General features: G+C 41.5%; 1 protein-coding gene across 2 annotated transcripts in view; it reads right to left on the bottom strand.

Moving 5' to 3' along the window:
• Positions 1–7,475: 7,475 nt before the first annotated feature.
• The window catches only part of wipf3 (WAS/WASL interacting protein family member 3), a 48,551-nt gene continuing 32,309 nt past the window's right edge, over positions 7,476–23,717 (bottom strand). For both annotated transcript variants that reach the window (XM_052016623.1, XM_052016624.1), the window contains 6 exons: positions 19,761–19,893; positions 18,818–18,937; positions 17,039–17,806; positions 14,779–14,988; positions 12,174–12,278; positions 7,476–8,227 (listed from right to left, as the gene is read on the bottom strand). In XM_052016623.1, the coding sequence (XP_051872583.1) occupies positions 8,187–8,227; positions 12,174–12,278; positions 14,779–14,988; positions 17,039–17,806; positions 18,818–18,937; positions 19,761–19,893 (1,377 nt within the window). In that variant the 3' untranslated portion in view covers positions 7,476–8,186. The remainder of the gene's footprint in view (positions 8,228–12,173; positions 12,279–14,778; positions 14,989–17,038; positions 17,807–18,817; positions 18,938–19,760; positions 19,894–23,717) is intronic.

Below are 23,717 nucleotides of genomic sequence, written 5' to 3'. Positions count from 1 at the left end.
TGTATTGGGAGTATTTCACAGACCCCCCCCCCCCCCCCCCCCCCCAACAGCAGCAGAGATGCTAAGGAGCAGATTGGGAGGCAGATTTTGGAGAGGTGCAAAAATAACAGGGTTGTTGTCATGGGTGATTTCAACTTCCCTAATATTGATTGGTACCTCCTTAGTGTAAAGGGGATAGATGGGGCAGAGTTTGTTAGGTGTGTCCAGGAAGGATTCCTGACACAGTATGTGGACAGGCCGACTAGAGGAGAGGCCATACTGGACCTGGTACTAGGCAATGAGCCTGATCAGGTTTCAGATCTCTCGATGGGAGAGCATTTTAGAGACATTGACCATAACTCCTTGACCTTTACCATGGCCTTGGAGAGGGATAGGAGCAGACAATATGGGAAAGTATTTAACTAGGGGAGAGGGAATTATGATGCTATTAGGCAGGAACTTGGGAGCATAAATTGGGAACAGAATTGGTAAATTGGGGAAGTGCACAGTGAAAATGTGGAGGTTGTTTAGGGAGTACTTTCATGGGGTTCTGGATAGGTTTGTCCCATTGAGGCAGGGTAAGGATGGTAGAGTGAAGGAACCGTACTTGACAAGAGATGTAGAATATCTTGTCAAGAGGAAGAAAGAAGCTTACCTGAGGTTTAGAAAGCATGGATCAGACAGGGCTCTGGAGAGTTACAAGGTAGCCAGAAGGGAGCTTAAGAATGGACTTAATAGAGAGCTAGAAGGGGGCATGAGAAGTCCTTGGCGAGTAGGATCATGGAAAACCCCAGGGTGTTCTACACGTATGTGAAGAATAGGAGGATGACTAGAGTGAGGGTAGGACCGATCAGGGTTATAAGAGGAAACATGTGCCTGGAGTCGGAAGAGGTAGGGAAGGTCTTTAATGAATACTTTGCTTTGGTATTCACCAGAGAGAGAAACCTTGACATTTGTGAGGATGGCGTAGGACAGGCTGATATGCTGGGGCATGTCGACATGAGGAAAGAGGATGTGCTGGAACTTTTGAAAAACATTAGGATAGATAAGTCACCAGGGCCGGACGGGATATATCCAAGGTTATTACGGGAAGCGAGGGAAGAGATCGCTGCGCCTTTGGCGATGATCTTTGCGTCCTCACTGGCCACAGGAGTAGCGCCAGATGATCGGAGGGTGGCAAATGTTGTTCCTTTGTTCAAGAAAGGGAGTAGGGATAACCCTTGGAATTACAGACCCGTGAGTCTTACTTCAGTGGTGGGCAAATTACTGGAGAAGATTCTTGGAGACAGGATTTATAGGCATTCGGAGAAGCATAGGCTGATTAGGGACAGTCAGCATGGCTTTATGAGGGGCAGGTCATGCCTCACGAGGCCTGATTGAATTCTTTGAGGATGTGACAAAGCACATTGATGAAGGTAGAGCAGTGGATGTGGTGTACATGGATTTTAGTAAGGCATTTGATAAGGTTCCTCATGGAAGTCTCATTCAGAAAGTCAGGAGGCATGGGATCCAGGGAAATTTGGCTGTGTGGATTCAGAATTGGCTCGCTCATAGAAGACAGAGGGTGGTGGTAGATGGACTGCCTGTTGGTTGGTGAGCAGTGGTGTTCTGCAGGGATCTGTTCTGGGACCCCTGCTCTTTGTGATTTTTATAAATGACTTGGATGAGGATGTGGAAGGCTGGGTTAGTAAGTTTGCTGATGATACAAAGGTTGGTGGTGTTGTGGATAGTGTAGAAGGTTGCTATAGATTACAACAGGATATGGATAGAATGCAGACCTGGGCTGAGAAGTGGCAGATGGAGTTCAACCTGGAAAAGTGTGAAGTGATACACTTCGGGAGATCGAATTTGAAGGTAGAATACAAGGTTAATGGCAGGACTCTTAGCAGTGTGGAGGAACAGAGGGATCTTGGGGTCCAAGTCCATAGATCCCTCAAGGTTTCTGCACAGATCAATAGGGTTGTTAAGAAGGCGTATGGTGTGCTGGCCTTCGTTAGTCGAGGGACTGAGTTTAAGACCCGCGAGGTAATGTTGCAGCTCTATCGAACTCTGGTTAGACCACACTTGGAGTATTGAGTTCAGTTCTGGTCGCCTCATTATAGGAAGGATGTGGAAGCTTTAGAGAGGGTGCAGAGGAGATTTACCAGGATGCTGCCTGGATTGGAGAGCATGTCTTATGAGGATAGGTTGAGTGAGCTAGGGCTTTTCTCTTTGGAGAGGAGGAGGACGAGAGGTGATGATAGAGGTGTACAAGATGATAAGAGGCATAGATCAAGTGGACAGTCAGAGACGTTTTCCCAGCGCGACAATGGCTAACACGAGGGGACATAATTTTAAGGTGATTGGAGGAAGGTATAAGGGGGATGTCGGGTAAGTTTTTTACACAGAGAGTGGTGGGTGCGTGGAACGCATTGCTGGCAGAGGTTGTGGGGGCAGATACATTAGGGACATTTAAGAGACTCTTAGATAGACACATGAATGATAGAGAAATGGGGGGGCTATGTGGGAGGGAAGGGTTAGATAGATCTTAGAGCAGGATAAAATGTCAGCACAACATTGTGGGCCGAAGGGCCTGCACTGTGCTGTAGTGTTCTATGTACCCCAAGGTCTCTCTGTTCAACAACATTCCCCAGGGCCCTGCCATTCACTGTGTGTCCTGTCCTGATTTAACTTACCAAAATGCATCACTTTGCATGTGTCTGAGTTAAATTCCAGCTGCCGTTCCTTTGCCCACTTTCCCAGTTGATCTATATCCTGTTGTAATCTTAGACAACCTCCTTCATTGTACACTGTACTGCCAATTTTGGTGTTATCTGCAAACTTACTAATCATGCCTCCTACATTCTCATCCAAATTATATGATAAACAACTGAGGGTACAGCACTGATCCCCGCGTCAAAAGCCTCCAATCTGAAAAACAACCCTTCACCACCACCATCTGCCTCCTACCGCCACACCAATTTTGTATCCAATTGGCTCGCTCACCCTGGATCGCATGTGTTCTAACCCTCTGGACCAGCCTACCATCTGGGACCCTGTCAAAGCTCTCGCTCAAGTCCATGTAGATAACATCTACTGCCCTGCCCTCATCAATCCTCTTAGTCACCTCTTCAAAAAATCAAATTCATGAGGCATGGTTTCCATGCACAGAGCCATGCTGAATATCCCCAATCAGACCTTGCCTTTCCAAATGCAAATAATTCCTGCCTCTCAGAATCCCTTCCAATAACTTTTCCACCACACTTGGGTATAGTTCCCTGGCTTATCCCTGCTGCCCTTCTTGAATAAAGGCACAACATTAGCTATGATTCAATATTCTGGTATCTCACCTGTGGCTCACAAAGTTACAGAAATCTCTCTCAGAGCCTGAGCAATTGCCTTCCTTGTTTTCCATAACATTGTACGATACACTTGGCCAGGCCATGAGGATTTATCCACCTTTGTGCATTTCAAGATCATCCTGGGGTGATGAATCTTTGGAATTCTTTTTCTAGAGCTGTGGAGGCTCAGAAGCTGGATATCTTTTAGCGAGATTGATAGATTATTAGATATTAAGGAAATAAAGAGTATTGAATCAAGTGTTAATGCAAGAAAGTGATGCTGTTGATTATACTTACATGGCTCAAGGAACAGAATGACATACTCCTCCTCCTATTTCTTACATTGTCTTGTGGGGCAAACACTATGGAGTGAATTGGGCTAAGCATATTAGTGTAGGGTACTTGTGAGAATTCTAGCAAGTGACACCATCCTGGCAGATCCCATTACCATGCACGTCATCAGATTGCAAGGAATAGATGCTGGCTTTTTCACAACGGAACACTCCAGTATCATATCAAAAATGCAGAAATTTGGCCTAATTGGTCCTGTTCCAAGATCTGCCTCCACCACATCTGCTTAAAAGTTTGTGGAGTTTTGAGTGACATTCCACAGAATGACATTCAGCATTTATCAAGATACTAACTCATTTGTATATTTTCTCTTCTGTACAGAAGTAAATTCTCAGACTGAAGAAATGTTTAGAACACATTAACAGGTAAGAGAAAGTAGTTCAGTCATTTTCCTGCCAATTATCTTGCATGATTACGATTTCTCAATAATTGTGCCACAGCTAGCCACTTTAAATCCAATCACAGGAGATTGGTGTTACTGGTAGTTTTTGTCAGATGAGGTAATCATTCAGAAGATTTACCATTTTGAGCACGTATTCCAGATCATGCCCTTGAAGGTGATGGCGAGGTGCCAGCTTGAACCACTGATCGGCTTTTGAGGTCAGTTCAGAGAGCAGTTAAGGGTCTACCACATCACTGTTTTGTTGATCTCCCTGTGAGGAATCTTGTCAAATGCTGCTGCTGCAGAATGGGTGTTGGCTTTGGGTATATGAACATCTTTCAAATGTTTCTTAAAGTTACAATGTTTGCACTTTTAACATGATGAATTGATTCACGTGATAATTGTGCAGTTTAAGCTAAGGAATGCACTGAATAATTTCTATTTAAAGTTCTGCACTGAATATTCCAGTCATAAAAGTAAATGGGCATTCAGTTCTTCTCCATTTCTAACATTACAGAATGAGCAAAGTACTTTGTTTTCCAAAAAGTTTTACATGACATTCACAAGAAACTAAAGTAGGCTTAAAAACACTGTCCAGTGTTGTGTGGCAATATTGACAGTAAATACAATAGATTCAGAACAACTCTAGCAGCCCAGAACTGGATTCAGATGGGCTATCAGCTGCAGGTGAGGGGTATTTTTCTGCAGTGTGTGACTCGTGCACCTTCCTCGCTCTACCACTGCTATCAAACTGAGCAAATAACTGTGGTTCATTGAGGAGAGTGGAGGTGAATGCCAGGGTCAGAAATGATACCAGTTTTAGCTAAGAAGTGTCCAACTAGTTAAGTTACAATCCACATGTGCAATAGGCAATGGAAATACCATAACTACAGAGAAGCACGTGAGTCATCAATCAACAGACAGACAATAATTTTGTAATCCTGCCACCTCCAATTATGAAGTACGATGGACAACTAAACAACAAATGGGAAGGGGGCAGCTACATCAATGTTAAAAGATATATTCCTTCATGAAGGCCAGTCAGATTAATCAAAGAAGTCAGCATGGATTTGTTAAGGGAAAGACGTGTCTGATTAAATCTACTGAATATCTTGAGGTGACGAGACACAAAGAGATTTGATTTAGTCAACATCGATCTTGTCATTAGCCTTGCTAAAATTTAACACGGCAGGATGGCCAAAACTAAAATAAAAGCCTGTGTGATCGAAGGGAGGGAGGCAAATTAGTTCTAAAGTTAGTTCACTGACAGAAAGCAAAGAATGATAGTTGATCTGCAATTTTGCAAAGGGGGAACTGTCACAAATGGGGTTCAACAAGTTTCAGTATTTGGTCCTTTGTTGTTTATAGTAAATGTATGTTAATGATTTAGACTTTATTGTGCTCTCTACATTTAAGAAATTTGCAGATGTTACAGAAATTAGCCTTGTGATTGACAGTGCAGAGAATGCTGCAGACTGCAGGAGGTTAATGATGGACTGGTCAATTTGGTGGAAGAATATGGCAAATGGAATTCAGTTTGGAGGAATGAGAGATTATGCATTTTTAGTGACGTAGAGGAACAGAGGGATGTTGGAGTGCATGCCCAAAGATCCTTAAAGATAGCACGACAAGTTAATTAAAAAGGTGTGCAGAATACTTTCCCTCATTAGCCCAGGAACATAGTATGAGCAGTTAGGTTATGCTAGAACTGTGTACAATACCAGTTATGTCACATCAATAATATTTTGTGCAGTTTTGGTCAACACATCATAGGGTGCAGAGGAGATTTGCAAAGTTGTTGCTATGACTAGAAAATTGTAGCAATGAGGAGAAATGAGAGAAGCTAGAGATTTCAATGGTGGAAATGATCTTTAATTGATGTGTAATGAGTCTACATAAAATAAATAGAAAGAAATTTGTTCCTTTAGCAAAGGGGTTAGAAACCCACAGGATCGATTTAAAGTGATTGGTGAAAGGATTAGAAGGGAGATGAGGAAAACTGTTTTCACCAGAGGGTGGTAGGGACCAGGAACACGGACCATAGGTGTGTACCTTCAGGGCTGCAGACCACATGTTGGAATAGAAGGGTTGAGGTTGTGTGGCGCTGTTTTGAATGCCATGGACACAATGGGCCACGGGGTCCTTGTAAATGTTCCAAGATTCACAAAGAAACAGTTACCCATTTCCTCCAATTACTGCTCTTTCAGCCTTGATTGTACTGTCAATTGGTTTGGGCAGGACCACCAGGTTGCAGATCTTATTTTAGTTTTGTTTCTTGAATTCCAGGTGAGAATTAAAGTCATTAGATTTTGGAGGGGGTGGGGAAATTGGTTTACTATTGTCACATGTACTGAGGTACAGTGAAAAGCTTGTCTTATATACTGTTCATACAGATCAATTCATTACACAGTGCATTGAGGTAGTACAAGATAAAAACAGAATGCAGAATAAAGTATAACAGCTCTAGAGAAAGTGCAGTGCAGGTAGACAATAAGGTGCAAGGTAATAACGAGGTAGATTGTGAGGTCAAGAATCCATCTTATCGTTTTAGGGAACCATTCAATAGTCTTATAACAGTGGGATAGAAGCTGTCCTTGAGCCTGGTGGTATGTGCTTTCAGGCTTTTGTGTCTTCTGCCCAGTAGGAGGAGGAGAAGAGACAATGTCTGGGGTGGGTGGGGTCTTTGATTACGCTGGCTGCTTTACTGAGGCAGTGAGAAGTGTAGACAGAGTTCATGAAGGGGAGGCTGGTTTCTGTGATGTGCTGAGCTGTGTCCACAACTTCCTGCAGTTTGTTGCAGTCATGGGCAGAGCAGTTGCTTTACCAGCCGTGATGCATCCAGATAAGATGCTTTCTATGGTGCATTGATAAAAATTGGTCAGGGTCGACGGGGACACGCCAAATTTCCAGGTTAATGGTGGGGGGAGGGGGTGACTTAGGAAGGTGGTTATGGTTGCTGGAGGTCAGCTATCTCTGCACCATGCCATTCTTGTAGGTTTATGAAGAAACTTTATTATTTGCTGTGGGTTAAAACACGTATAAATCTGTCAAAAGGAGAACCAGAATCCTGATTGTTATTTTAGTGCAGGGGAAGGGGGTGTGGGGGGCAGGTCAGGTGGAAATAGACAACATCCTTTGTAAGTGTCATTACAAGAAATAACCTGTGCTCATTCTGTTTTTTTCTGTTAAATTATTAGAACTTAAGGACATGCATCCTTTCAATAAAATGGAAGAATTGCAGGCACAATTTCAGCTTGCAAAGAGTCTATACCATGGTTCAGAGACACAGTGAGCAAGTTTTCTATCACCAATGATATGCTGTGCCCCTTGCATCCTTCAGTTACTTGGTAATATTTAACACAGAATAGCGAACAGAATACCATGATCAACATTTAATGATTTAAAGTCAAAGATTATAAGAAACTAAGTGGTTTTTACTCCCCTTTACCAGATCACAATCTGATGCAAGAAGTTCTACAGTTGTATTTAATTCTGGTACAATCATGGTATAATAGTGATGCTAGTATACACAGATAATCTCAAATATCCCTTATAAATGCAATATAGATTAATATGCAAGATAAATAAATAAAGGCATCAGAGAAGATACAGGCATATTATAATTGTGAGTCAGAGCTCATTTAAATTGAAGGGATTGTTTAACCTTGTTTGGGCTGAAACCAAACGACATTTAAATGCTTGCATGATAATTACTAACAGTGAAATAATGTGTAATGCAAGCAAAATGCTTTATCTATAGAGACACCTTAAATTTTCCACACTTTCTTTTCAATGGCAAGTATTCAGACTTCCCAGCCTGCTGTTTAACTTAAAGGCAAGTGAACACATTTGATAAATCTGCAAAGCTATCCTTTCCAAACAGCACTCAACTGTGAAAGAATTGAAATTACACATTTACGTAGTAGGTAATTTCAAAATATCATGCCTAGGTAAGCTACTGTCAGGAAAAAAAGTGAAAGTTAATCAACAATATAACAACTTTGCCACTTTGTTAAGAAGGAAATATTTGAGCATCTGAGAAAGCTTTATTCTAAATAAGGATGAAAATTAAAACTCTTCCTCCGTTGCTGTCACAGGCCATCTTCAACCTGATTGTAGAGGTGGACCCAGAATCATATTATACAATGAACAACTCATCTTGATAGAGTTGTAGTCCGATGACCTTTTTGGCTAGCTGACGGGGGGGAAAAAGACAGTAGTTAGAAATAGAGTTCCTTTTCCCTTTTTCTTCAAGTGGCAAGATAGATAAATTCCTATTTATTGGTATTGGTTTATTATTGTCACTTGTACCGAGGTACAGTGAAAAACTTGTCTCGCAAACCGATCGTACAGGTCAATTCATTACACAGTGCAGTTACGTTGAGTTGGTACAGAGTGCATTAAGGTGGTACAGGTAAAAACAATAACAGTGCAGAGTAAGGTGTCACAGCTACAGAGAAAGTGCAGTGCAATAAGGTGCAAGGTCACTCAAGGTAGATCGTGAGGTCAGAGTCCAGCTCATCGTATAAGGGAATCGTTCAATAGTCTTATCACAGTGGGGTAGAAGCTGTCCTTAAAGTCTGGTGGTACGTGCCCTCAGGACATACCACCAGACTTAAGGACATGCCTATTGAAAGACTGAGAGGGGCCAAGAAGGAAGATGCTTAAATTACCAAATTTCACAGCATCAACCTTCCTTGGCGAGTAAACAAATTCACTCAAAAATGTGACTATCCCAAAACAACCCCAAAGGCAATGAGAGCACTGAGGATTTGAACCTACACTCACTCGTACCGACCGATTTGGGGTTGGCGTGGAGAAGGGTAAAAGTAGGCTTGAAACCAGCATGTAGTTTTAGCGTTGTTAAATAAAGAAAAGTTTACTCTGGAAATCATTATTCCATTAGGGACTGGTCAATGCAGCTGTGTGTTAGTGAGTGACTCGGGAGGGTTTAGACTAGAGTGGCGGGGTGGGGGTGGGGGGGCCCCCCGAGCAGTAGAGTGGCTGTTGAGGAATGGGGGGATAATACCGTAGCCAATGAGAACAAGTTTAGTCGTCAGATAGACAGCAGCACAGTAAAGGGAGAGGAAAGACCGTTGGTTTAAACTGTTAAGGCGTGGATGGGCACGACTGGCAGCTCAATGTTCCAGGATACAGATGGTACAGGTAAGAGAGGAGGAGTTGCCACCTTGATGAAAAAGGACATAACGGTCCTTAGAGGATATTCTTGGGGGATCATCCCCCAAGGCCATATGGGTAGAACTTAAAGGCAAGGAGGGGATGGGTCTCTCTGATGGAATTGTATTATCACTCGCCACCCCACCCCCAATAGTCAGCAGGAATTGGAGGAGCAGATATGCAGAGAGATTGCAGCTAGTTGTCAACATAATAAGGTAGTATTAGTGAGAGATTTTAACTTCCCTAAGATTGACTGGGCCAACCATAGGGTAAAAGGATTGGATGGAGTGGAATTTGTGAAATGTGTCCAAGAAAGCTTCCTTTATCAATATATAGAGGGACCTACTGGAAAGGGTGCAAGACCGGACCTCCTGCTGGGGAATGAGGCAGGGCAAGTGACAGAAGTGTCTGTCGGCGAGCACTTTAGGTCCAATGACCATAATTCTATTAGTTTTAAGATAGTTATTGGAGAAAATTAAGGACGACAAGTTCACAGGTTAAGGTCCTGAACTGGGGCACAGCAAATTCTGGAGCCATCAGATGGGATCTTGCAGAGGTTGATTGGTTGAGATTGTTTGCAGGGAAAGGAGTGTCTGCCAACTGGGAGGCCTTTAAATGTGTGATGTCAAGAGTTCAGGGCCTGCATGTTCCTGTTATGGTGAAGGGCAAGGCTGGCAGGTTTCAGGAACCCTGGCTGATGGAGAGATATTGAGGCTCTGGTTAAGAAAAAGAGGGAGGCATACACTGCGTTTAAGCAGCTGGAAACCAGTGAATCTCTTGATGACTACAAGCAGCATAGGAGTGCACTTAGGAGGACAAAAAGAGGATCTGAGAAGGTTCTGGCAGGCAAGGTGAGGCAAAATCCCAAGAGATTCAACAGTTATATCAAGAGTAAAAGGGAGGTTAGGGAGAGAATAGGTCCCTTAAAGATCAGCATGGCCGTCTGTGTATGGAACCAAAGGAAATGAAAGAGATGTTTAATGAATATTTCTCTTCAGTTTTTACTGTGGAGAAAGCAAATGGAAGCTAAGGAAATAAGGGAAATGAGTAGTAACGTACAAATCAGCAGGGAGGAAGTATTGGAGGCCTTAAAGTGCATTAAGGCGGATAAATCCCCAGGGCCTGACCTGGTGCATTCTTGGACCTTGTGGGAAGCTGGAGAAGAAATGGAGGAGGCCAGGCCTTGCTGAGATTTTTGCTTCATCTCTGACGACAGGCGAGATTCTGGAGGACTGCAGAGTAGCTAATGTGGTACTGTCGTTTAAAAGGGGTAGCAAAAACAAGCCAGGAAACTACAGGCCAGTGGGACTGACATCAGTGGTGGGTAAATTGCTGGAGGGGATTCTGAGGGACATGATCTACCAACATTTGGAGAGCCAAGGCCTGATCCAGAACAGTCAGCACAAGCTTTGTGCATGGGAAGTCGTGTCTGTCAAATCTCTTGCATTTCTTTGAGGAAGTAACCAAGACGGTAGATGATGGGAGGTTAGTGGATGTGGTCTATATGTACTTTAGCAAGGCCTTTGACAAGGTCCCTCGTGCCAGGCTAGCCTGGAAGATTAGATCGCATGGGATCCACGGAAGACAGTGGATTGGACTCATAATTGGCTCAGTGGTAGGAAGCAGAGGGTGATGGTCAAGGGTTGTTTCTCAGACTGGAGGCCTGTGTCTAGTGGTGTGCCACAGGGGTCAGTACTGGGACCTTTGTTATTTGTTAAACAATCTTGATATGAATGTACAAGGCATGGTTAGTAAGTAAAATAGATAGTGTAGAAGGTTATGAAAAATTACAGGGGGATCTTGATCAGCTGGGTATGTGGGCTGAGGATTGGCAAATGGCTTTCAATCCAGATAAATATGAGGTTGTTGCATTTTGGGAGATCAAACCAAGGTAGGGCTTATACAGTGAATGGTAGGGCCCTGGGGAGTGTTATGGAACAGAGGGACCGAGGAGTGCAAGTACAGAGTTCACTGAAAGCGGTGTCATAGGTAGATAGGATGGTGAAGGCGGCGTTTGGTACGCTGGCCTTCATCAGTCAGGGCATTGAGGATAGGAGTTGGGAAGTTATGCAAGATGTTGGAGAGGCTGCTTGTGGAGGATTATGTACAGTTTTGGTCACCCTGTTATAGGAAGGATGTTATTAAACTAAGAGTGCAGAAAAGGTTTACCGGGATGTTGCCTGGACTTGGGGGCCTGAGTTACAAGGAGAGATTGCATAGACGAGGACTTTATTCCCCAGAAAGTAGATTGAGGGGTGACCTGACAGAGGTATATAAGATCATGAGGGGTATAGACAGGGTGAAAGCACATAGTCTTTTTCCCAGGGAGGTGGTGCTAAAAGCAAGAGGGCATAGGTTTAAGATCAGAGGCGAGAGATTTAAAAGGGACATCAGGGGAAGCTTCTTCACGCAAAGGGTGGTGCGTATTTGGAATGAGCTTCCAGAAATAGTGGTTGAGGTGGGCACATTAGCAACACTTAAAAGCCATTTAGATAAGGACATGGACAGGAGAGGTTTAGAGGGCTATGGGCCAAACACAGGCAGAGGGGACTAGCTCGCAAGCAGCACAGTTGACATGGACCAGTTGGGCCGAAAGGCCTGTTTCCATGCTCTATGTTCACAGGACTGTTCTTTACCAAGCCCAATCACAACCAGGGTTGCTTAAAAAATTGGCACCCCACAGCAGGCCCTATACCCAATGCTTGAAGCAGAAGCACTGGTCTTCATCTTACATCGTTGTTGTTTAAGGATATATTCTTGCTTTCCACTTTTCACTTCCAGCATCAGTCTTTCTCTGGAATCAGAACTAATTTTCGAGTTAGTAATGAGAGTGGAAAGTGTAGCTCATTGGAAAGAGAAGTAATCCAATATACACCACCTGGTTTTACCACCAATTTAATTTTTATGATTACGTATCTTTCCGACAAGTCTGATTGATTAAAAGTAACAGACAAAAGGCTCACCTCTGGGTTGCTTACTGGGATATGTTCTGGGAAATGATTTGTATTCATCTGGAGGTGGAAGGTCTTCAACTGAATGAAAATTATACTTGGACTCGAAGTCATCAACTAAAATATAAACAATTAAATATTAGGCACTATAGAGGAAACAATCCAACTCATTCGTATTTTAGTAAGTAATTTTTTCAGATACCACTTCTGTTAAAGGTTAGTTCAAGTTATGAAATATGCATGATGCTAACTATTAGTTATATCTCCAAGGTTTTCCAATCAGCTCCAGTAACTTCAGTGGAGTTTATAAAGCCCCAGAGATGGTAAAGTACCCAAACCATCATCTCTTTGGGGGGGGGGGGGGGGGGGGGGAGAGAATAACCAACAGTACTATTTATTTTTAGTTAATATTGCCCATCTATCCACATGATCATTCCATATTCTTCAATGTTAACCAGATGTGTAAGGATAGTATTTCAGAAAAAAAATTGTCATTTTTGAAATTGTCATATTTATAATTTTCTACTTAAAATAAGCATAGCAAGGATAATTGAGCCAAATACAGAGAACTGAGCCATCTCCTGTATAAAGTGGAGTTGACATTTTCATATTGAACTCGGAAGAAATATTATTAGAAAATAAATTTCTACTTTTGCCGTGTTCTCCTATTCTAATTAAATTCTAAAACTTCTTTTTATCCTTTGAGAAATTCAAATTGGACTTAGATTAACTGTGGTTGTCTTTGACCTGACTAACAGAAATATTCTGTTTGCTTCCCATTTTCTCAATCAGGTGAGTAGAATTAGACCCATAACCTGCAGTCAGCAAAGGAGGAAAATCACTCGCTGCTCACCTTGATTCCCTTCAAGAATCTAGGAATTTCTGTGGCAATAACTTCCCTTGTTTTCAGTCCTGCTACTGTTAGATACCCTGAAGCTCTGAAGTCAAACTGAAAGAGCAGCCAATTACTTTAAGAAAATTCTCACAGACAGTATACCAGGAAGCAAAATGCACAATTTGTAATTTCTTTCAAACATTGAGGTATTAAGGTTAGAATACATACAATTACATTTGGAGCTAAAATATCATAATTAAGCTCTCAAAGTCATTCAAAACCTCTATACCTTGAAATGTGAAGGAATTACAGCATACAGTAAAGGCCAGAGAGTTTGCACAAAGATAATTGCTGACTATGCCTAGCACCCCATTAAAAACTTAATAGAGGTGAGAGTTTTCAGGATATTGATGGGAGAATTTAAGCATATTTACCCATCTTCCAATTGAGAAGACTGCAAACAGTGCAGCTTACAGACGTCCATGAATCATTGACGAAAATTGAGGTTTGTTTTTATCAAATTTCTTTTGAATTGCAAATCCTAAAGCTGCTGGGTTTCATGATCCAATGACTACAAACATTAATAGTTTAAATTTTTAAAATTTTTTTAAAATTTTATTTACAGCATGGTAACAGGCCCTGCCAGCCCAACGAGTCTGCACCGCCCATTTTAAACCCAAATTAACCTACCCGTATGTCTTTGCAATGTGGGAGGAAACCGGAGCACCCGGAGGAAAGCCACGCAGACACGGGGAGAACGTACAAACTCCTTACAGACAGTGGCTGGAATTGAACCCCAATCGCTGGCGCTGTAATAGTGTCATGCTAACTGCTACGCTACCATGCCGCCCTTTAGTTCGTATTGCTGGTGCAAAACCCAGCCATAATGTCAAACAGGAATTTGGGCTGCAAGGAGTTTACTTTAGGGGATTAGAAAGTTACTTAGAGTAAAATTTGAAATGGGTGGTCATTAATGAACTCGCTCTGAATTGCTAAGTACAAACACTCAAAGACAACCTTAAAAGACATTTTTCACAAGATGTGTCATGACCAGAAAGACACTGGTAAGGGAAAAGGAAACCAGTCCTTGAGCATAAGTAAAAGGGAGTGTTATGGGCTGTGTAGGAGGGAAGGGTTAGTTTGATCAGGGAGTAGGTGTCTATATAGGTTGGCACAACATTGTGGGCTGAAGGGCCTCTACTGTTCTATGTTCATAATGATTAACCATTTTAAATGAGCTCAATTTACATTTGATGCACAAGATCTAGAGCACAGGACCAGTGCTTCAAATTAATTCTCAAACAAACCATTAATTTGTTTGGAACGTCCATCAGCTAACTAAATCCTAACCCTACTCTCAGGTTTAATTTAGTGGTAACAGTCTTAACCATCCAGGACATGCCCTCTTCTCGTTACTACCATCGGGGAGGAGGTACAGGAGCCCGAAGACCCACACTCAACAATTCAGGAACAGCTTCTTCCCCTCCACCATCAGATTTCTGAACGGTCCATGAACACTACCTCATTATTCTTTTTTTAATAATTTCTAGTAATTTTATGTCTTGCACTGTACTGCTGTTGCAAAACAACAAATTTTACATCATATACAACAGGGATAATAAACCTGATTCTAATGATACTTAAAGTTTTGCTTCAAGAATGTACACATGTAATCCCCTTGGAGCCTCTAGTGCAATGTTGGAAGACTGTCTTTAGTTGTTACATGGGTGAGCAGAAACTTGAGGCTCATAACACTTAAAGACACGCATTTTTGACAATTACCGTACACTGGTGGCTGCGCGCTGGCGAGTCCTTGCCGATTTTTCAGTGGTAACGGTGGTGGGGGCGGAGGGGGTGGTGGCAGCATAGAGGGTGTCTGCGTTGGTGTCCGAATCGAGCTGGGTGAATGCTGGTTTCTGCTTGTAACCTCTGTACTGGATGACCTGAATGGTGGAAGAGGAGGTGATGCCAGTTTTCCACCACCATTATGCACTAGGAAATAGAATTAGTTGCACTTTAACTTAACTGCAAGACCAATATAACACAGCAGAATTGATAATAGTCGTTACAGTCTACACATACAATAACTGGAGTTCCTTTGTTCATGTTTGCTCTGCTGATCTTTTAATTCATTGCTACTTTCCTACTCTGCCCCATATTCCCCACTTAATATCTAAAAATGTATTGATCTCTATCTTGAACATACTGACTGAGCTGCCATTAGCTCCCTTGAGTAGAAAATGCTTGGTGAAATGGTTTCTTCTACTCTGTCCTGATTGGCTAACTCCTTATTTTGAGACTGTGAGCCCTGGTGTTTGACACACAAGAAACAAAATCCCCACATATACACCGTCAAGCTCTAAGAATTCTCTGCGTTTCAATGAGATTTCTATTTTGATTGAAGTTGTAGATCCAGTCTACATAATCTGTCCTCATGCGACAAACCTGCTCTCCCAGGAATCAATCTGGTGAGCCTTTGCCGTACTCCCTCCATCACAAGTCTATCCTTCCTCTCCAATGTGGTTTCAGTAGGGATCTATATCATTGGAGAAAAATGACTCTTGCGTTCAAGAGTATATCTGTACAGCATATTTATGCAGAGAAATAGAATCAGTTTTAGTCATCGAAAAATGTGAAAATAATTTAACAGGTGAAGGCCTTAACCCTGTACTATCTGTTACTTAGACCATTGTAGATCTGCATCTTAACTTGGCTACTCAATTATTATTAGAATATTACTAAACCAACCAAACTACCAATGGTTTACGTTTTCAATTTGCCTGCTTGCCTCCATAGCATTTTGCAGAAGCAAGTTTGAGATATGTTATCCTTCAGTGTGTTTCTTTAAAAAAAACACTGCTTTTCATCTTCACCACTGAATGGTTTTCTTCTAATTTTAATCTTACGTAACTGGACTATCGCAGCAAAGGAGCTAGTTTCTCTTGAAGAATCAACTACATTAATTATTCCAAGCACTACAATTACATCATTCCCTTAATCTTCTATGTCCAAAAGACTATGAACCTAGTATCTGCAACCTGCTTTTAATTAAATATTTTAACCCTGATGTCATTTTGCTAAATATCTGCCACAACCCTCCAAGGCTCACACGTCCTTCTGGAGATACTTCAGATGAGGTATGACCGCAGCCCGATGCAATTGTATCACCTCCACTCCTTTATTTTCCAGCCACCTTGAGATAAAGGACAATGGTCCAACAGCTCTTTAGATTATTTTTCCAATTAACCACTAGTTTTTAGCACATTCTGTATTTCGACCCCTAAACCTCTCTACACAGTTCCTAACCTTGCCATTTAGAGAATTTTTTTGAGCTCAACTCCAAGGTGAGTGGCCCACATTGAATTTCATCTCCAACAGTTTTGTCCCTTGACTTAATCCATTAACATCTTTGACATCTTCGTAACTTTTCACTCCCATCTCAATTATTTGCTTAGTATTTTCAGCAAACAAAGGCATCTGGCTCTCTGTTCCTTCAAGTCTCTGATGTGGAACCTTGATGAACCTGAAGTGCATAAAAGTAGCATGCAGGTACTCCCTTATCTATCATATTGGTTATCTCCTCAATAATTCAATTAACCTTTGCAAACCTGTGAACAGTTTACACTCGAATAAATATTCAGTTGCTCTGGCACAACTCAGTTGAATCTAGTAACTTTCCCACAATTAGTGCTGGGCTGACAGACCCACATTTCACTCTCTCCAGCCCTTCAAACAGTGACATGACATTGGCATTTTTGGCTCTTCTCCAATCCAAGGAAAATTCCTGGATTAAGAGCATTTCAGAAGATCATGACTAAACATCAATTTGCTAATGTCCTGTAATACCCTGCATTGATAGCTGTTGGGCCCTGGAGTTTAAAAGGACTATCCCATATGCATAAAAATAGAATCATTGTTTTCTGTGATGTTAACTGCTGTACCTAATCCATTAAGTAAATCTGCTCTTAGTTGCATTAACCAAATTGTAGCTATTACAGATTGAATTATGACTTAATATACAATATAACCTACCAGTTCTTACCTCCAGATCTAGATGGGGCTTCCCTTGCAGGTAGTTGGGTTGTGTATGACGTTTGGCCAGAAGATGAGGCTGGATGACCATAGGGAAGGATGGATGGAAGTTGAGGAGGAAGAGGAGACATAGGATTTGTACTTGGTCTGTTGGAGAAGTTTGGTAATTTTGGAGGCAGAGGTGGAGGAACTTCTGGATTGCTCAATAAAGGTGGTGGTGGTGGCGGCGGCAGAGGGCTTTCAGCTTTCCCATGAGGAATACTGGAGGGAGATGGAGGTAATGGAGGTGGAGGGGGAGGAAATTCTGTACAGTCATCTGTGCAAAATAAAGGGGGAGGTGGGGCAGGAAACAAGAAATCTGAAGTTTGATCTTGGAAATTATGGGAAGGTGGAGGTGGTGGCAGTGGAGGTGATGGTGGTGGCTGTATGTATTGAAATTTAGATGGTTTAACACTTTGAGGTGGAGGTGGTGGAGGAGGAGGGCCTTGCGATGTTGGTTTTGTCGGCTTGTTGAAAGATTGAGCAGGTATTGGAGAAGGACACAGCAATGGAGATTTACCCGGACTTGGAGGCGTGAGAGGAAGGGGAGGGGGCGCAAGGGCGGACACATTGAGTCGCCCTTGAAGTGCCCTCTGAACTTTAGATACCTCAGTTGGTTCTGGACAATTAGATTGGTTAGATGTACTTCTATCATTTCTGCCACTGTTATTCTGGACCAGATATCTTGGTGCTTGTGTTTTCATTCCAACACGTGGAAGAGCTGGTTTGGAAACTCTTTCTGAAATTAACAATCAGGTGTGAGTGTTTTGAAATCATAATCATTTATTTTTTAATAAATGTAAAACTGATTACTTTATAATTATAGTTTCAATGCAAGATAGGGTGAAAAATGCCTAAAGATTTACACAAACTTTGTGACGACTGTTTTTCATTTCACTCGAAATTCTGACTCTAAAGAAAATAAAATGTAATCTGAATTGCAATTCAAGGTCCATTGACAACTTTAAGGAAATTTGGTAACTTCAGTTTTTATATACATTTACTTTACCAAAATTTTATCTTAATATGTGCGTTCCGATCTTGTCTTTTGTCCTAAATCAGTTACTGAACAAAATGGGTTTTGCAGTTTCTTAAATACATCAGCCCTCAACTTAGATAAAAGACTTCTTTATTAGTCACATATATTTCACCGTGTTTCAATGTACATCTTTTGCGTAGAGTGTTCTGGGGGGCAGCCCACAAGTGTCGCCACGCTTCCGGCGCCAACATTAGCATGCCCACAACTTCCTAACCCGTACGTCTTTGGAATGTGGGAGGAAACCAGAGCACCCAGAGGAAACCCACGCAGACACTGGGAGAACGTACAAACTCCCTACAGACAGCGGCCGGAATTGAACCCAGGTCGCTGGCGCTGTAATAGCATTACGCTAACCGCTACACCACCATGCAGATCTGCTGAACAGCAACCTCTTTTGCCATTTACCGTATAAGTTCCTATATCTGTTTTAAGAAATTCCACTGAACTGCCTTGAATTTGGCAGCAAAGGGGACATTTCAGTGAGATCAGTGGATCGTTGATATGGAGAAGTTATACATCTCTTCTGAACAGGAGGATACACTCCGGGTCCATGGATTGCTTTCAGCAAAATTCATTTCTCTTAGCTCTAGCCAACAGATTTAGGAACAGATAATTCTGGCAAATGCTCAAATTATCTTAATGTGTTCCTGGCAAGTGAGTTTCCACACCATTCCATAAAATTATCCCAAACATAGTATCCTACAGGACTACCTGAAGTATCTCTCTGTCCAGTAGGTCTGAGAACAGGAAATCCTCCTTGAAACAAGCCACCCATAGCAGTTGGCAGCGCTGCTCCATCCCCTGTTTCTGTACCATTTCTACCCTTTGGTTCTATAGGAAAATACAAATAAATGCATAAAAATAAAATATAGTTAATAAATTATTTTATAACAGACACACCTGTCAGAAATTCCTTCCTGGTTGTATCAGTTTTGTAGAAATACAGGAGAAACAAAGGACTGCAGATTGCAGGCCAGGCAGTCAATGTTTCAGGTCAGGACCGAGGATAGGAAAAGGGGAAGCCCAATATATAGTAGGGAAAAGCAGAGCAGTGATAGGTGGACAAAAGAGGGGAGGCGGGATGGGCACAAGGTGGTGATAGCACCTATCACTGCTCTGCTTTTCCCTCCTATATATTGGGCTTCCCCTTTTCCTATCTTCAGTCCTGAAGAAGGGTCCTGACCCGAAACGTTCACCGCCTGCTTTTCTCCACGGATGCTGCCTGGCCTGCTGAGTTCCTCCAGCATCATAGAAATACATTCCCAAATCAGTTCCTTAAAACTTGATGTATTTATAGAGAAAATTTCACCAGATTTCCTAACCATTATCTGAATTTAAAAATGTAAAATATTCAAAAATTTCTGATAAACACTCACCTGGAGATCCTCTCCACTGGGAATATGAGCATATAAAACTACGATTTATATTTGACTGAAATCAACAAAATTATTGATTCATTTATACCCCAATGATAGATAAATGTACCTCAAATGAATTTTCCTACTAAAATAATCAAACTATTTATGTAAAACACTACAATCTTTTCATTTTACTTGTAACCACATATACCCAGAGAGTTTTAAGCTGATTTTTCTTTTAAGTGTACAGAAGCAGATTTGTGTATGACAACTTACAGAACTGGTGTAGCACTTACTATCAACGATTGGGGCACTTCTGTCATTGACCTGTGTCACCTTTTTCAACCGTTTTCCTTTGCGGATATCTTCTAACAGTGCAGATTTCCCTTGTGCTTCATCCTTGTGGTGTTTGGGAAGCTCCTCGTGAACCTGAAGGAAATATATAATCCATCACGATTCTTTTAAAAGTTCACAATATAAAAATTAAAAGACATCCAAAATTCAGAAACAAGAAGTTAGGCTTTTGAATCTTAAAGTTATTAAAACTACAGAGTCCCTGCATTACAAACAACGTTTAGAAAATACAAGACTAATACTGGGGTCACTAATTTATTCATTCACAAGGCCAACATGTATTTCCCATCCCAGCTTCTCTCCCATCCCCCTTCCCCACCCCCAAAGTCTATTCCCGAGGCAGTGAAGTATCACATACCTGCTGGAATTGGAATCACTTTGTAGTCAGCAACAGATAATTATGATAGATTTCCTTCCCTGAAAATATATTAGAGAACCCAATCGGTTTTTATAACTGTCCAGTAATTGCTGGAGACACAAGAGATTCTGCAGATGCTGGAATCTGGAGCAACACACACAAAATGCTGGAGCAACCCAGCAGGTCAGGCAGCATCTATGGAGGGAAATAAACAGCCGATGTTTCCGGTCGAGACCACCCGAAATGTCGACTGTTTATTTCCCCTCCACAGATGCTGCCTGACCTGCTGCGTTCCTCCAGCATTTTGTGTGTTGCTGCAGTAATTGCTGGATCACTTCTACAGATTTTCTTTTTCAAGTTCCACATTTATTTAATTTAAATTCTCCAGCTGCCATAGTGAGATTGAAACTCACAAATCCACATCATCTGGCACATTGGCGACATAATCCTGGTCTCTGCACATCAGTGGAAGAATTCAACCATTATGTAACCTTACACCTTTACCAGAGTTGTCTTTAGTTGGGCAAGCACAGTAGCGTAGCGGTTAGTGTACCACCATTACAGCCCCAGCAACCCGGGTTCAATTCCCACCGCTGTCTGTAGGAGCTTGTATGTACTCCCCGTGTCTGCATGGGTTTCCTCCAGGTGCTCTGGTTTCCTCCCACATTCCAAACACACACGGGTTAGGAAGTTGTGGGCATGCCATGTGTTGGCACCGGGAGACACTTGCGGGCTGCCCTCAGAACACTCTACTTTGGATACTCAAGTTTAATCATACATCAGCTCCGTGGCTGGTATACCTGTAACATTTCTGCATAAAGTGAACACTTCCAGCCTTGCTGCTATTTTGACAAGTAATATCAAACATTCTGGGATCCTTTGTCAAGTCCACACTGCAATTTAAAGCATGTGATACAAATCTTAGTTAGAATGAAGATGTCTGTATCTGTTGTAAATGTACAATGAATGCATTACTCTATCCAATTTGTACATATTTATCATGCTAACATTGTCCATTTTATAGCCTAAACTTTGGTGTAATCACATTTACTTGATCATTTCTGAAGTTGGAAAAAGATTGTTTGAGGAGGCAGGTGAGCTAGTGTAAATCAAGAGATTTTATATTCAACTGCTGGAATACAGTAGTACTTATTTATTCAGACATTGGATTGAAAGGGTTGTCTGAGTCACAGGAAGAGAATGCTTGCAGATGGGGCTGAATGAGAGATGAATAATTTGGGATTAAAAAAAAACAAATTGTATAATCGCACTGTCCAATGTCTAACTCCATCCCACAATGCAGATCTGTACTTCATTATGACACCTTAATTTTACCATTCATTTGAAGTATTGTTTACAAAGATGCTATTGTGCCAAATCTGCAGCTAGATAATCTCCTCATACCACATTGCTGCTTCCGAGTGAAATGATTAAAATGTTGGCAGAGCTGCCTTACTTGAATGTCTACTCATAATAGGAACATATGATGCCTAACACCTGGCATTATTGGCTTACCTTACCAGATATCGTCATGCCTGACTTTTTTTCTCCTTTATCTTGTCAACTTGTGTGAGCTGCTCTCACCACAATTGTAAATGCAGTCACTCAATTCCTGCTGGTACAGAGGTGCAGGTGGAAATGGTGGGAAAGATTTGTCCCATAAAATTTCCTTTTCTCCTGCAGTTATTTCTGTAGTATACACCCAGGATTTTGCCAGTAAGTCTAGCTTTACTGTGTCGACAATACTCCATTCTTCAGTAAAATACTTGTCTAAATTACTGCTCACTGACATTTCATTGGATACATAGTTCATTATCACAATTCAAAGACTTGCACTCATATTCACACTTAATCTGAATTATTAATTCTGTATATCAATGGATGGCAGGTTGTGACTGTCAAAATGCACATTTATAGCAGAGTTTGGGCAAATGGTAAATGAATGATAATTTGTAAAAACACTAATCAGCCCTTATTACAATTAAAGGGTCTTTGGACTTAGGCTTCCTTAAATAGTATGCATAGAAAAGAAACATCAAGAGTAATTCATGAAAATAGTGAAAGTAAGCTAGTAGCCCTTTTTACCTCTTCAATTTATTTCGTTTCTAATCAGCAGTCAACCATTTTACAAAATAATATTGCTATCCGTGTTCCCAGAATCTAAACCTGTTTAAGTGGAGCAGCTTGGTCACGTTCATCTTTATCATTAATTTTAACAGGGAGGGGGGTTTGCAGATCCTCAACATCAAATGAGAAAATTCGGGTGCTTTCCAAGTTATTTCAGTTGCAAGACTTCGTGGGAAAGCAAATTCAGCTGAGGACCTTACAAGACCTCCACATTTTTATTCAAGGAATGTAATTGAGTGCTGGGTGACCGATGATTTAATGCGAGTGATCCACCGACTATTACCAGCTTTTTTCTCCCAGAAAGGATTTTTTTTGTTTTTTTTTTAGTTCAAGAACCACCTTTTCATGTAGTTTAAGACAGCATCTCACTTTACCTGTTGAGGCAGTCGAGGCATGCTCTACAAGGGGTATAGATTCCTCAGAGAAACATGGGGACCACTGATTTCTATGTATTGACTGTTGAACTAAGAAACTGCCTCATGGTGGCACTGCAGCTTCATAGAGAGAATTCAAATCCCAGACAATGAATATTTCTGGTTTACACTAAAGACGGGTAGGATGCTTCCCTTCAAAAACTCAACTTGGGTCATTTTGGATTTCATGATAGATTATCACAACAGTGGTAATACTGCTGCATTAACTTAAATGTAATTAGCATCTAATCATTCTTCTTTTAAAATGGCACATGTAGCTGATGTAAAGCAGAACAAAATCTAGTTCAGAAAAGCCTTTGTCCAAATGTGTGACAGCAAGGTCTGAGTAAGCCTCATCATCATACTCCAGCTAATCAAATTGTTAGAACATACATTACATTATTTGTCTATGACTGCAATATCAGCTGAAGTAGTATCTAATGTTTGTTTAAAAAAATACCTGCAAGTTTTACATCTTTATCCTTATTTACAAGTGCACATTGAGAATTTGCTTCTTTCTCATCAATGTCTGGTCTACATCTGGATTCACAAATACTGTTGGAGGGAGAAGGCTCTACAGCTGGAGTGTGAACTTGTGAAACTACTCCTGGTATGTCACCTTATTGCTGTTTTGGCTTTCCTAAAGAAAATGGATGGCATACGGGATAGAAATTTGGCACAGGAATACTTTCTTAGAATACTAGATAAAATTGAAACTTTTAAATATTTAATCACAAGGAATTCACAACTCTCCCAAATTTAGCTTATTTCCCCATTAACCCTCAAGTGGGCTGACCACAGCCCGTAATCCTCCACAGACAGGCACAGTCATCCAAGAGTTAGTGGGAGTGTATTTAAGAGTGTTGGTTGTAAATTACACCCCCCACATTTGGCAGTGCGGATGAGATTGATGCTCTCAGTTCCCTCTTGATTGGTTTTCCCTCTTCCACTATATCTGTACATTTAAGTTCATCCAGAACCGCTGTACAAGTCGCACAGTG

The sequence above is a fragment of the Pristis pectinata genome, chromosome 5 (genome assembly GCF_009764475.1).
Source record: "Pristis pectinata isolate sPriPec2 chromosome 5, sPriPec2.1.pri, whole genome shotgun sequence".
Classification (NCBI taxonomy): domain Eukaryota; kingdom Metazoa; phylum Chordata; class Chondrichthyes; order Rhinopristiformes; family Pristidae; genus Pristis; species Pristis pectinata.
Note: the sequence above shows the minus strand (reverse complement) of the source record. Positions and strands in the feature narration are given on the sequence as shown.